The 15,065-nt window shown below is 48.4% G+C and overlaps 1 protein-coding gene across 1 annotated transcript in view; it reads right to left on the bottom strand.

The window, feature by feature from the left end:
• Positions 1-1,747: 1,747 nt before the first annotated feature.
• TULP4 (TUB like protein 4) overlaps positions 1,748-15,065 on the bottom strand; it is an 82,193-nt gene continuing 68,875 nt past the window's right edge. Inside the window, exons 11-14 of the mRNA XM_078055855.1 lie at positions 14,676-14,769; positions 11,682-11,825; positions 6,556-9,056; positions 1,748-3,914 (exon numbers count right to left, since the gene is read on the bottom strand). Of these exons, the coding sequence (XP_077911981.1) occupies positions 3,798-3,914; positions 6,556-9,056; positions 11,682-11,825; positions 14,676-14,769 (2,856 nt within the window). The 3' untranslated portion in view covers positions 1,748-3,797. The remainder of the gene's footprint in view (positions 3,915-6,555; positions 9,057-11,681; positions 11,826-14,675; positions 14,770-15,065) is intronic.

Raw genomic sequence — 15,065 nt, forward strand, 5'->3', positions numbered from 1 at the left:
CAAAGAACAGTTTTGACACATTTTGTCTCAACTCACTTTGTTCACAACTATGGACTTGGCCAAGGGATGGATGGCCCACACAGGGACACGATGGGTTCCTTTCAAAAAATCTTTTCAACTTGCAGATAGTGAACACTGCAGAACACACTCAAGAATTCCAACCAGCCTGGGCATAGACTCCTTGGTTCTTTTTTCAAACCACTCTATGGTTTGTGGGGGCATATGGTGAATTATTTTAGGGCTGTTCTCTAGGGCGTCCACCAAGCAGAGCACACGCATGGGGAGGCTCCCGCTGAAACTGGTGCTTTTGTGTGATTTTAGGAGAACAGACACCATTCCAAAAGCATTTGTTTCTAGAGGTGAACCTGCTAAAGGTTATTTTAAATGCATGGGCTTACATTCACGAGATAGATCATTAATGCCAGAAAAGAAAAACTTCTCTATAAAAAGGCAATGATTTTGAAACATACCTTCCAAGTTTGTACAGTGGAATGAGGAGCCGGTCACATTTTGAGCCTCAGGCTGTTAGAGCTGGACAGGAGTTGAGAATTTTGTCCAGGCGAGGTTGTCCCTTTCATTTTACAGATGCACAAATGGAAGCCCAAGGTCACCCTCCAACTTCACGGCAGAGCAGGCTTGCCCCCAGGATTGAGAGGATTACAAGATGAACATACATGTTTTTGCATGGCCTCATCGGACACTCAACTGGGGAGCGATGGACACGGGGGGAAAAGACTAACCGGCAAAACCCTGACTTATGCAGCCATCAGAGCCTCGGCATTTTCCTGCTTCCTTGGCACCAATTTTTCTTAGGATATACATTCAGTGGATATACTGTACACAAATCTGTGCCTTTGGTTTGATGAGGTTAGAGTTGAAACAAATTTAAAATTGGTTTTTATGTTTGTTAATACACTGCTTCCCTCGACAAGGCATGGATTCTTTACGGAGTTGACTGGGCTGATGGTTTTAAATGCAGAGGTTCAATGAGGTATCTTAATATTCATAAGTTGCTATTAATAAACATGAAGCATGTAGAATTCTGCTGTTCAAAGTACTGACTTTAGCAGTATTTAATAAATTGAGACTGAACGAAAACGATTTTTAAAATAAGTGGAACCATCACCGTCAACTTCAAAGACACCACGTCACGAGCGCTGCAGACCTAGAAGTATGAGCTGCATGAGCTCGTTTCCTCCTTTGGGCCAGAGTATGGAGCTGGGCACCTGCTGTCCCTCAGGTCTGCAAACCTCCCCGGACCAGGCCTCTGCCTTCACGTGCGGAACAGGCCTGCCTTTTGGGGAGTGAGCCCAGAATTGAGAAAGTTCAGTTATTTGCTACAAATACTCACTTTCTCTTCACAAATATATCTGCAGTTTTTATTCCAAGGATTTCTCCCTATATTTGCTCTTAGTAAGAAAAGTTCTAAAATGCATTTTTTCATGGTCTCTGTATCTTAAGAACCAATCCGAGAATCTGGAAGGTGGACACTACTTACTGACAATAAGGCCTTCCTTTGCTGCTCTCATTCCTCTTTTCATTTCGTAGCACCTTTTATTTTTAATTAAAAATAAAATGTTCAAAAGAGGGGGCAATATTATTTTAGGATATGTCAGCTCAAAGAAATCGACTTCTTTGTATATAATCAATACCAAAGAATGTAAAAAAAAAAAAAAAATTACCTTTAAAGGACTAATGGGAATTTTTTCCCAATTAGAAAAGTTACAAATTGTCCAGCAAAAAAACCTTCTATCATATCCTCTTTATTTCTCGCAGCAAAATATGCTGCTACCAAATAACTCATTACAAACACACTATTTTTCTAAATAAATAAAATGGGCATAGCTCACCAGTACATAGTAACAAAATAATTCCTAAGAACACTATTAAAGCAAGATAAATAATCTCTTGGACAACAAAACAGGGGAACTGCATTTAAATTATTTTAGAAATAGGCCATAACCATTATTGCACAACTAATAATAAGCACTGAAACATCTTACCAAGCTACAGAAACTCCTATAAAAGAATTATATAATTCTGAATACATTGCTAAATTCTTTCTCAAAGAATTAACCACAAAGAATCAGGTTCAGTATTTTAAAATATAAGATGGAAAACTTGGATGTTAGCTGGGAGATGTCCTCATCTGTGTTTCTTCAGGGTTTGGAGAGAATGGTGAGTGATGTCGTCTTGCTGTGGGGAAGGAATGGGCCAGTTTCTTTTCTAGTTTTTAAACCAAAACAAGGAATGTAAAAATACGTACTTTCAAAAGACTTTTCTACAGTGTCTTTCATTTGTCTGCTCCAAACAAAATCCAGATTGAGGACTCTCTGCCAGTACACGGTTCCTGTGCTCCCGCCCAAAAACATCACAGGTTTGAGGAACTGACAACAGTGAACTGGGTTTTGCTATCAGGGCTGACCCTGCCCAAAGTGTCCCCTAAGGAGGAGGTGGAGGGGAAAGATAATCCCAGGGGATTTCTGGGTTTTTTTCTTTTTGGTAATTAAGCAGCTGTCTTAAGTACTATGGTTTTACTAATGTGTTCCCAGTGGTTTATCCAATAGTCTGTACAGTTAATAAGGAACTTTTTTTTCTCCTAGATACAACTGTGGGACTTTTTTCAAAGAGATGACTATATCTCTATCTTTTAATACCCTGGCAAATGCTTACAATTTTGTTACATTTCTAAACTATTAGGAAACATCTCTAGTCAACTGAATTTTAATGCGGCTGAGAAGAAGGCGTGCTTTCAGATCAGTGTCCTCAGCACTTTTAGAAAGAGAAAGTGTGGTACACTTATCTATTGGGAAGGAGAATGTCTTCTGCCACAGAAGGGGGAGGGGGCAAAGGTTGCTTTTCAGCAGGCCAGTACCTAGTGACTGCCCAAGGCGCTGGGTGCCAGGTCGCTACCCACCACACACCAGCACCGCTCCATTTCGTCTCTCCCCTTCTCCCGAAGGCAAGCCTCACTGAACCGATGGAATTCTGACACGTTCTAAAGCTGGTGGGGTCTTCAATGCGGACAGCCTCCAGAGAGGAGCAGAGCCCCTGTACTATTCAAGTCCCACCGCGTACACCCCCACGCGTCCACGTGCAGGTGCGCCTTCCTCCCGTGTCAGCACGAGCAAACCGTATTTCCAGCCGGTAAGAGCAGCCCTGTACACAGCCCGCTTCCACGAGTCAAACCCCGCGCACCTGCCGGGACACCCTCCATCAATCCGTCACTCTGCGGAAGTAACAGGACGTGTGTGAATTCAATATCCCCCTACAAGAACCTGTACCTTCAGGACTTTTGGTTGTCTTTTTAAAGAGTTTTTTGTTTTCACACTAGTGGTTATGATAAGGAGTAATAAAGCTAGACGTGTGGAGAACGGAGATAACGCACACTCCCTAGTCTAAAAGAACAGCGGTGGGAAGGCAGCCTACCTTCCTTCTGAGGGCCCCTTGTCTTGGCAGCTGACAGAAGCAAACACAGGAGGACATTACCACAGCAACTGTGTTTCCTAAAGGAGCACCAGGTGCCTCGCACCCTTTGCTTCCAAATACCACTCTTCTGCATTCTCTTTTTGTTTAAAAAGAAAGAAGAAAGAGAAACAATAAAGGATTATAAAAGCCCAAACAAATGACAACAATTAAAGGTCAGTCCCCTCTCCTGGGCCTGACAGAGTCTTCCAGTTTTGCTCTTGTCTTCTGGTCCCCGGGCACCTGGGGCCCCGGGCGACTCCTCGAGCAGCGCTGAGGAGACCTCTCTGAAAAGGCTCCTTTGCCTCTCCTTCCGCCCCATACCAGTCTTCTCACTTCAGGCGCTGAGTCACGTTGGCCAGGGCGACGGCGAAGGCCTGCACAGCTGAGAAGGGGTACTGGAAGTCCAGAATGTACGCGTTGCCATCGATCCTTCCAAACTGCATCACCTGGGGTGGGGGTGGAGCGGGCAGAGAAGCGAAGACATGAAAAGAACACAAGGTGGGAAACACAACCACGTCTGTGTGGCTCCTGAGGGAAGGGGACAGCCCAGCCCAGGAGACAGGTTTGCCGACCAAGGTGACTCTGATCAAGCTTTTTTTTTTTAACAAACAAACAAAATTTATTCGTTTAGATCAGACTCCCTCCAAAGGGAAAAATAGGAATACCATTCATGGTGAAACTATGTTTTTTGCTACCAGCAACACTTGTACCCCGTTCTCTGACCAGGTGCCCTCATCAGTAACTGCCCTACTACGCAGCAGGGGCGATGCAGAAACAATTCAAATAACCCTCAGCTCTGGTGGGACAGCGGTCTGCGGCTGGCTAACTGGCCATTAATAAAACTCTCATCTCCTTAGCAACAAATTTTCACTTTTTTCCTTTTTATATTTGTGTATGTAGTCCAATGAAATGATCTCTCTGCAAATGAGCATTAGAACCACTAAAGGTATCTGATTCTTCACATTTGCAGCAAAGTGACGCTGCTGATTCACTGTCTTCCGAATGAGAGCTCGAGGCGCAGGGGCTGGAGGTGGTGCCGGGGTAGGCGACCGCTGGACCATGGCCAGAGCCATCTAGGCGCTGCTAGGTTGTTCTGGGCAGGGCATTCTTGTCCTGAAAGTGGGGGGGCGGCAGGGTGACGGAGCTGGGATGGGGAACGGGGTATGGGATGGGGTGAGGGGTAAGGGGAGGAGAAGGAGGCCGCGGGAACGGCCACAGGCTCCACACCCACCACCAAACTCTTGCCTACTGATGCGCTGAACGGGCCGGGGGCGGGCGGGCGGGCAGGTGGTTCGGCGGCAGCGGGGCACCCTGATCAAGCTTCTTGATCTCACTATGAGTTTGTCAGAAATAAAGAGGGGGAGGGAACATGTTAAACATGCAGTGGGGGGAGCTCCTGGGTGGCTCAGTTGGTTAAGCGACTGCCTTAGGCTCAGGTCATGATCCCAGAGTCTGGGGATCGAGTCCCACATCGGGCTCCCTGCTCATCGGGGAGCCTGCTTCTCCCTCTGACCCTCTCCTCTGTCATGCTGTTTCTCTCTCTCTCTCTCTCAAATAAATAAATAAAATCTTTAAAAAAAAAAAAAGAGCAATGGGAAGATAATAAGCAAAAATTCAGAGCGTGGAAAGCTCCACAGGTCAAATAAAGTGGTTTCTTCACCAAGGGAACAGTAAGGAGAACGAAAAAGTATAAGGAAGAATCTATAGGCTAATAAAGGGTTAAGAGACACATCATTTGTCATGGTCAAATGTCACTGCTCAGAGAGGGATAAAATGCAGTCCACCTCCTTCCCCTGGTGCTCATTCTCTTGAGCTTGTCTTCCTTTGTCGTTTCAGTACTTCCTGTAACCACATTATATTACCACATAACATGATGTATATGTATTTATTTGTTTATGGTCTTTCTACCAAAAATGGAAGACAGGGACACGGACTTTCTCTATTTTCCTCAAGGCTCTAGTTTCAGCGCTTGGAGCAAGGCTGGCAAACACTCTGTGAAGGGCTGATGATAAACGTTTTAGGCTTTGTAGCTCACAGGGTCTTTGCCACAACTTTAACCCCGTTGTAGGACAAAAGCAGCCTTAGCCAATATTTAAGTGGATGTGCATGGCTGTGTTCCAATAAAACGTTATTTATAAAAAGAGGCAGCAGGTCGGTCTGTGGGCCACCGTTTGCCGACTCCTGGCTCAGAGGATCGCCAGGCATATAGCAGGTGCTCAGTAAATGTTTGTTGAGTGAATTAATGAAAATGAGGTTTAAATATGCGAGGTGAAGAGGTGTGTTCCCGGAACGACAGCTATGCAGTGGGGTTGGAGCTACCCTCTCAGGCTGTAGCAGGAAGAACTGACAAATCGCCCGATGTGTAATGTATGGAGAGAGGATTTACATCACGCCAGAGAATCAGGGAATGACTTAGTCATAAATACACAGAAATAAGCAAACAAACACTGGCTAATTATTATGTCTAGGGAAAGAAAAACTAGACAATAAAAAAGGAAATATAATTAAGCCATAATCTGTGGCTCAGCTATAAATCATATATATTGGCATAATGAGATAACCAATGACTACGTAAAGTAGGAAAAGGGGGAAGTTCACATGTGTGTATGTATGGCAGTGGGGGGTGAAGAAAATTAACCGTCCTATTCCTCAGGAAGAAGTCAATGCATGATGTGAAAAACTGAAAAATCAATAAACAGAAGTGGGAACACGCTCTTTACAAATACAGTGTCAAATACCAGAAGAACCAGAGCTGGGTTTGGGAGCGGGCCAGGGGCTGGGCAGGGAGGGGCCTGCTAGTTCTCCTCCTGGATCTCGCAGAATCATCTGACTTTGAAAAATCAGTACCTGTGTTGCTCTGATGATAAGTAAATAAAAGCGAGCAATGGGCACACCATAAAGTACAACCACGACCGGCCCCACTCAAGAGACAGCAGTTGTTTTCCGTATTTCTCATTTGGCTCCTGGCAGGCCAAAGCACGGATAGCCTTCACCAGGTTTTTACCTCCCCCCCCCACCCCCCCACCCCGGACCAGTCAAGACCAGAACGCAGCAATTCTGGCCATGCCCCGGGACAAGCTTGCTTACCTGCCGCCCCTCCAGCTCAATCTGGAAGTTCTTGGCCGACTCCTGGGTCACCCGCCCCCCGAAGTCCAGCTGGTACACCTGGGTGGCTTCGTTCCACAGAGGCTGCTTGTTGGCCATGACATACACGAAGCCCTGGCTGCCCAGCCGCCCATCCTCCTTCTCGCTGGCTTTCCGGCACTTGAACTCTTCCAGCTCGCTGGCCGTCCTCAGGCTCCGCTTGCTCTTCCAGCCCTTCTTGCTGCCCTGGCTCTGGTTCATCAGCTCGTCCCCGCTGATGAACAGCTCGGGCTCGCTCTCCGAGCTGTCCTGGAACTCATTCGTCTTGTTCAATTTCTTTGACTTCAGTTGGTCTTTCTGACTCTTCACTTTCTTCTTCTCTCTCCCCAGGCGGGGGCTGGAAATCAGGGAATTAAAGTCACTCAAAGTCCGTGCCTCCTTCTTCACTTTGCCCTCCGTGATGGCCTGAACATTTCCTTCCTCTGCTCGGCTGTCCAGGCGCTTCCGGTTCTTCTTGCCGAACTTCTCTGTCCGCTGGGGGACTGGGCTCTCCGTCAGGGAGAGGACTTCTTGGAAGTTGTCTGTGGTCTCTACCATCACCTCGGTACCCAAGTGGCTTTGGAGGTCGGTGGGCGGTGGGGACACGAGGGGCTTCTCTACCACCAGGTGAGCCTTGGGGGGGAGAGTGCCCTGGGGGCTTTGCACAGGCGGGCAAGGGCTGTAGGAACCCCAGGGGTGCAAGGCGATGGGCGGCAGCTGTAAACTCGAGCAGGTGCTGCTTCCCGGATACATGGGGGGCAGGGTGCAGTACGAGAGGCTGGGTGGGTAGGCAGGCTGCAGAACCACTGCCGACTCCTGCGGTGCAAACGGTGCGGGGGACAGGGCATCTTTTGGGGAGCAGGGAGTCTGCACTCCCGGCAAAGGGGGTGTGTTATAGCTTCCTGGATACGGCATCCCCATCCCATAGCCTGTTTGGAAAGTGGCAGTAGGACTGGCGGGAGACTTCGGGGAGACGAAGGGCACTCGGGACACGTCCAGGTGCTGGCTCTGACCTACTGTAAGAGGGGGCAGTTTCAGGGGGGTGGGCACTGCAGTCTGTGCTGTCCTTTCCTGAGGAACCCAGATGTCCTCCCCCAGCACGGGGTCCCACTGGTAAGGGGGTGGCCGTTTGATGGCCACAGCAGCTTCGGGCAGCGCGGGGTGCCTCAGGGGCTTCTCCAGCTGACAGTGCTGGGCCAGCGCCTCGTCCTCGGTAAAGGCCGAGTTCACGTAGTCGGCGCGCTCGCGGGCGCCGTCGGGCGGGCTCAGGAGGCTGTAGGACGACTGCGAGGTCAGCGGGGAGGAGCTGGCGGCGTGCGCCCCGCCGGCGCCCGGCTCGGGCCGCCCCCCCGCCCCCCCGCCGCTGCACTGGCTGCAGGTGTACAGGGCTGGCGGCGGCCGCGCCGGGAACTGCGCCGGGAACTGCGCCGCGCCCTTGGGCTTGGGCGGGTGCTGCGGCGGGGCCCGCGGGGGCTCGGCCAGCTGCGCCGCCTTGAGCGCCACCTCGCGGTTGTTCCTGCGCAGCGTGGCGTGGATGAGACTGTCGGGCCTCTGGGCCGCGCCCCGTCCGGGCACGAGCGGGCCGGCGATTTCGGGGTACGGGGGTGGGTCTCCTGTCGGGATGGAGTAGCGTGGGACCGTCAGGCGGTTCAGGGTCGCACTGGTGCAGGGCTGGGGGACCTTCTTCTCGGTGGCGGTGAGCCTCAGCGTGGCCGAACTGCCCGGACCGGGGAGGGTGTAGGTGTTCTGGGAGCAGAGCATCCGCGTCCGAGGCCGGCACACCTCCTCCACGTTGCCGCTGCTGTCAAAGGTGGTGATCCTCTCATAGCCCAGGGGCGTCTGGTAATGTGCCGCTGTGGGGTACAGCGAGAAATCGCCCTTCTTCAGGCACGTGTCCACCGGGGGCTGCGGGGGCGGCAGCGGGGGCGGCGGCGCTGCCGTGGTGGGGGCGGCAGGGATGGTTCCCGGGTAGGGGGGTGGGGGGTTCATCTTCGCCACCTGGACCTCCTGGGGGGCACTGAACACCACGGCGTCCCCTTCGGCAGCCAGCTGCGGCACCGGCCGCAGGGCCTTGGCCGACTTCTGCAGGTGGTCATGGTCCCGGTCTCCGTGGTCCACCGCCGACAGCTGGATGGCCCCCTGCGCGGGCGGCGGCAGGGACAGCTGAGCAGGGTTCGGGATGATGCGGCCCATCTCCACGCCTCCGAAGATCACCTGTCCCGGGCTGGAGTAGCGGTTGGAGACGGGGTACTGGGTGGCGCCGTCGCTGCCCTGCTCCGCCGTCCCCACCGCCGTGGTCTGAGTGGTCAGGACGTCCAGCTGCACATTCTGGTTGGCCAGCAGGGATTGCACCAAGCCGATGCTCTGAGTGGGGGACATCGCCTGGGCCGAGCTGTGGATGGGCGCGATAGGGATGTTCACCGTGCACGGCGGGCTGTTCTCGGGCACACCGGAGGCTCCCGTCACTGGAAGGAAAAGGGAAAAGTGAACTGCTTCCAGAACAGGGCCGCGAAACTGGGTCGGAGTAAGTGATACAGCGACGAATCAACTCATCCAGTCCTTGTGCTACAAAATGCAACTGCCGTAGATGGAGAGGAGTTTGCTTGGGGAAGCTAGACCTCTCACACAAGTTATGCACAGTCCCTCTAAGGTTTCTGGAAGGACACAGGCAAAGCTTTTCAATGAATATACTTTCGAACCTTCCGAATTTGGTACCTAAATGGTACCATGGCTCATAACTTAACGTTGTTGTTTTTTTTTTATTTTTATTTATTTTTATTTTTTAATATTTAACTGTTTAAAGATGCTTTTTTACCATGAATTCATAAAACGGCCCACTCTTTTATGCAAGAAGAGAACTATGGTATATAGCATGACACTCCACTGAGCACTCATAATGCCGAGGGTCCTGAGTGGGTTTATCCACAATTATGGATTGGTTAATATGGGAAGTGTTATGTAGCAGATGTGTATGTGAAACTTGTACGTAAATTAAGACTGTAAATAGAACCATGTAAAATGTAGTGGAGATACCAATGAAAAGAATCTTCCAGCAAATAAGCATTATTAGGGAAGGATCATTTCCTAAAATTTATCTGCTTTTCAGCATTTCAAACAGTATGTAAGGTACAGTACTGTACCTCTGTAAAACTATATCCTATTTGTACAAAGAGGGAATTTAATGAAGCATGAATGTGAGCATTGATCTCCACACCACAGGCAGGTGCCTGTCTAAAGTACCATCGAGCACTGGCAAGTTTGCTTATTTGGGCCTGTAAGTGCTATGTGGCAACTAGTATATGAGCAGGACACAGGATTTAACTAGCTAATTGTAAAGGCTGTCTGACCTTTTACTAGAACTACAGAATGAAGGCAGCTAGCTAGTTCATCAAAAGTTAAGCCCGGGGCCCCTGGGGGGCTCAGTCGGTTAAGCATCTGCCTTCGGCTCAGGTCATGATCCCAGGGTCCTGGGATCGAGCCCCGCATAGGTCTCCCTGCTCAGCAGAGAGCCTGCTTCTCCCTCTCCCTCTCCCTACTCATGCTCTCTCTCTCTCAAATAAATAAATATTAAAAAAAAAAAAAAAGTTAAGCCCACCCTTGGTTCCAGTCAGACTCCCCCTTCCCTGGGGCCCTCTAGTGAGACGTAACTATCTCGTGGCTGCGTGAATCTGGGTCCCATCTCAAGTTTTTTATTATTCTTGTTCCGATCCCTCCTCCAGATGTGCACTCATCTGCATGAAGTACTGAGGGCAGGTGTCTTCCCTGCTAAAGAGAAGAGCCTCTCTGTCACCAGCATTAAGTGAAAGCCCTGAGACAAAATGCTCCCCCCTCGGACTGGGAAGCCCAGACAGGAATAGCCGCAGCAAGGGCTGAGCCTTAGGGGGGAGCTCTATTAGTCACACTCCAGGAGCACAGGGTGGGCGTTATTCGTAAAGTGTTAAAAGATACTTCTAGATCCACGATTCTGAAATTGCAGGGGATGTGCTTTCTAAAGCTCAAGTGTGTGAGGCTTCACCAAACTGCAGGTTTATGTGGTTGCAAAACCTTGCCCATTAGGACTTCGATAGTCTACACCACCTGCTATAACCATCAGAAAACCAAAAACAGCTACTGTCAGAAAGTACTGTACAAATGATTTTGCAGGTAAAAACCTGTGAAGAAGGTAAGTAACTGGGCTAAGAGAAGGTAAACAACCCCCCCAAGTTCAGAGCCTGAGCTGGCCTGCGTGTCCGTCCCTGTCCCATGGTGCGGACCATAGCCCCCTCTGTTCTAGAACCACCAGATACAGAAGTCAGTGGCCCATTTGGATTCCTCTGGCTCAGAAACCAGAGACATTCAGAACCCTGCTTGGTTCTAAGTAGAGGAGTCTTCATATTTATAAAATTACAGGTAGATATTTTTGAGAACAGTTACATGGAAATAACTGGCAGACTACTTAGAAATCATTCTACTCTGTTAATCAAAATAGGATCCCCTCCCCCTAGAAAACACTTAATTTAAGATGCTATAGATATTTGAAAATTTGGAAACTGGGATTTTAAAAGCTTGTGCCGAAATTCACCTTTAACTCAGACCAGGCTTCTGTACACTGAGATGTGCGTTGCACACTGGGAAAGAGATGTGTGAATGTGAAGGCTTTCTGTCCTGGAGACGGGGTGGCTTTGAGACACTGGGCTCTGTGGGCGCCACAGGACCATGGGAGTGATGCTGCTCTCTAAGCAGGGCTGAAAGGATGAGGGCTAGCCTACAGCCAACGAGAGCCAGTTTCAGTTCTGATTTTGTGGAGTTCTCAACAGTCCTGTTAACTTCTCTAGCTGGGCACATGACTAAGGACTACTGTGAAGATAAAACAAGATGGTAGAATGCCCTGTGGACCTGAGGTGTCATGGTCACCTTCATCGTCCTTGCTCTGGTAGCTCCCCTCCTCCCCAAACCAGTGACAGTATGACCTTTCTCCTGTGATGTGCCACCACACCCACCAGCTGAGGAAGTTATAGCTTTTCCAAACCAAGGCGGTGGGCACGGACTGACATGTTGTGATCCTCCATTAGTTACTGCTCTGCCCCCGTCATGACCCCCTAAGAACACACCTGGTAAATCATCCTCGTCTTCACTGAAAACATTTGGGTTGAAGACAGGTAAATTAACATAGTCCATGGAAATCTTCCGAACCTCTGGGAGATAGATGGTCATCTGCCGTGGCTGGAGATGCAGCAGGCTGGTTTTATAGATTACTGGAGGGGAGGAGGAAAGCACTGTTAACAGAGACGTGCACGAGGACAGCCAAGGCACCAGCAAGGTCACGGGAAGAGAAATGGGGCTGCGGTGTCCCTGCCATCAGAAGGCAGGGGAGAGTGGGACAGCGGGCCTTTGTCTCCCTCCCGCACACCACTGGCCACCCCAGCCGTGCTTCCCTAACGGCAACTTCTCCATCTAGCGTAATCACTTTGCCAAGTGGTCTGTCTACAGAACCACACATTTCAAATGTCAAAAACCTGTCCTAGACTTAAATGCTTTTCTGGAATGAACTGGGATAGGATAAATATATTTTTTAAAAGCCTCATTTGCGATCAGAATTTTAATTTAGTAAAAATAGTTGTGATAAGCAGAGTGCCAAGCTCAGGGGGATCTCAGGCAACCCAGGACACAGGGGTGACATGGGTCAGGTTGGAATAGAACACTGCCCTTACTCAGGACTGGATTCTTATCTTCCTGACTTTCAACTTCATGATCAGGACAGAGATTTAGGGAACTTCCACACCATTTCTTTACATGCTAAGGTTTTATATTTGATCAACAGGGACATTTAAGACGATGCCTGGATGGCGACTCAAATATTTGGAGGAGACAAAATTGGTTAAGAACAATGAATCTGAATTTAGGTTTCACGGTAGGTTAAAATCAGGATCAACTTTCTTTTGTTTAATGCTCTTTCCTGAGGTAAGTAGAAGTTCTCAAATTATTACTGTTATTCTCATTTTTTGTTAGGCCCAGCTGTGTCTCCACAGCTGTCCCCGCTAGCGCCCGGTGGCTGACCAGCTCGAACTCCCGCGGCCCAGCAGGCCTTCTCTGATGAAATGCCTCTGTAAGGCTGGCGCTTGGGCTGGTGTGGGCTAAGGCGACTTTTCCAGTAAGACACAGGCCTTATTTGTGTGTTCGTCTCTCTTGCCCACAAAAGAGAATATGAACTTTGGCTTAAAAATTCGGGACAGTTCTCTACAGCTTAAAAATTAATGCATTAAAGTGCTATTCTTTGTTGTTCAGACTGATAAAAGAAATAAAATTTAAAATCTCAGGAGGGATTAAAAAAATAACATCAGTTGCCGCTGGGGGGGGGAAACTAGGTGGCCAAAGGTGAAGATGAGAGAGAGTTTTACTGCATACCGCTTCAAATCTTTTGAATTTGGAATTTATTCTATATTTTTTAAATTGAGAAAGCAAAAAATCAAAAATAAAATTTCATGGGTCAGATAATTCTAACTGAAGGAAACAAATTATCCAATATAAAATATATCCAACAATACTCACTTTTAAAATCCATTAGAGTGCCAAAGATTAATAGGGTGCCACAAGTAACTTACACATCTAGAATCCAAGAGATAGAATCAAGTGGAAAATTCTCTTAGCTTGACAAATGAATAGTAATAGCTTAAAATGCTCTTTTTAAAAAACAGTCCATGATTAGGACAATGATTTCACTACAGTCCAACAGAAAGCTTTTCTCCTGGGCACTTGAATTCCTCACACTGGAGCACCATGTACTTGAGGGCACCTACAGGTTCTCCCGTCTCAAGGTCCTTGGTGACTTATGTGTGGATCTATTCAACATCCAGAAGGAAAAGATGCATTAAGACTCCATTCCTCTTTTCAGTGTGTACTGTGGGCAGATGGCTCAGTTCTCAGCTCATGCATGGGGTAACGTGACACCCACACTGTAGCTACTAGAATCCCCATGTGCATCAGCCACACACGGCTGCATTACTGAAGAACACGCTTTCGTGGTCATCAGAGCCTCTCCAGGTTGTTGAAAATATTATAAGAGATTTCTTTGCATTATGTGCAGGAACAGCCTATTCTTATTTTCTAAGTCAGTTTTATATTTTACTTTTATTCCTCTTTTTCTTTGAGCTGAGAAACCTCAAAATGAAAAATCCGAATGCAGCACAATTTAATAAGTCTCTTAAGATGGATACATGGCATAGGTCTTTTTAACATCTGCTTTGCAAAACTTATTTAATTGAAAGGATCTAACTATGTCTTAAACAACTCCAATAGGCAGATTCAGAATTTTTCAAGAACCATTTTTAGTAGGTTACGCAGAGATGTGCAAGATGGGACCACCACCCACAGGCAGGCCCGGCCTTCCAGAGAGAGGTGTGCGTGCCAAATGATGAGGCAATCCAGCAAGGCTGAGGGGACAGCACGTGTCCGCAGCCCACCCAGGGATGTGCCTACTGGCATGAAGCTGCTTTGAAAAGGACCTTCTGTCATTTCATTCCTTCACTGTCCCCAAGTAAACATGACACATTACTACTACTCACTCGAGCAGGAGTACCGAAAAAATGCAAATGCCAGGTGCTAGCCCAGCTATGACTCCCTTGGTTTTGTTTTCCTCAGTGTCTCAAACTTCGCACGGAGAGGGTATTTATCTGGGGCTTCTGGGTGAAATCCATAAGGATTTACCACATGGAACTGTACTAACAGTCAGCTTCTTGCAGTCTTTAACCCTTTCTGAACCTCAATTTTCTTCTGACTCAAGAACCTAAATATACTGGTACCAAAACCTGCCCACAGTGAAAGGCCGGAAGTCACAGTGACCAGAAGCCTACCAGATCTGTTGGAAGACTGTGGCTGGTTCTGTCTGCTCATAAATCAGGACGTAGACAAATAAAGGAAGGCACCGCCGGCAAAAACCCATTTGAGTAGTAATTCTAATTTCTGCAAAATCACAGTGGGTAGACTCAAAGTTTAGAGGTAGATAAAGTACATGCTGATCTTCTGGTGCCGTAAGAGCTCATCTGAATGGCCTTTCTAGCCTCAGTTTCAGCTGGGAGAGCGGGAAGAGAAGCGGACATGGTTTTTACCTGCACCGAGGTTGGTTGGCAGGAAAGCAGCCAAGCCCACGATCTTAAACTTGGTTCCCCAGATATTAGACGTGACCTGAGCAAGATAGTTGTGCTGTGGGGGGGAAAAAAAGGAAAAAAAAAATCACCATCTATTTTCGTATTTTCTATTGATCACTTAGGAACTAAGAATGTTAACATCTTTGCTTAAAAAGGTCACAGGTGGGCACTGCTGGAAGTACTCATTCTCTGTATCATTCTACCCTTTTTCAGACCAGGAGCTAAGGAGAACATGTCAGGCACGTGTTTCCGAACGGTGGCTCACCGAGGTGAGATCTGCAGGTGGGGGGTGAGGAGCAGATGTGTCCCAGCGCGTCCGCACGCGCGTAGGTTAAAAAGGCCACAGAGCTG

This window comes from Halichoerus grypus, chromosome 9 (assembly GCF_964656455.1).
Source record: "Halichoerus grypus chromosome 9, mHalGry1.hap1.1, whole genome shotgun sequence".
NCBI classification, from domain to species: Eukaryota; Metazoa; Chordata; class Mammalia; order Carnivora; family Phocidae; genus Halichoerus; species Halichoerus grypus.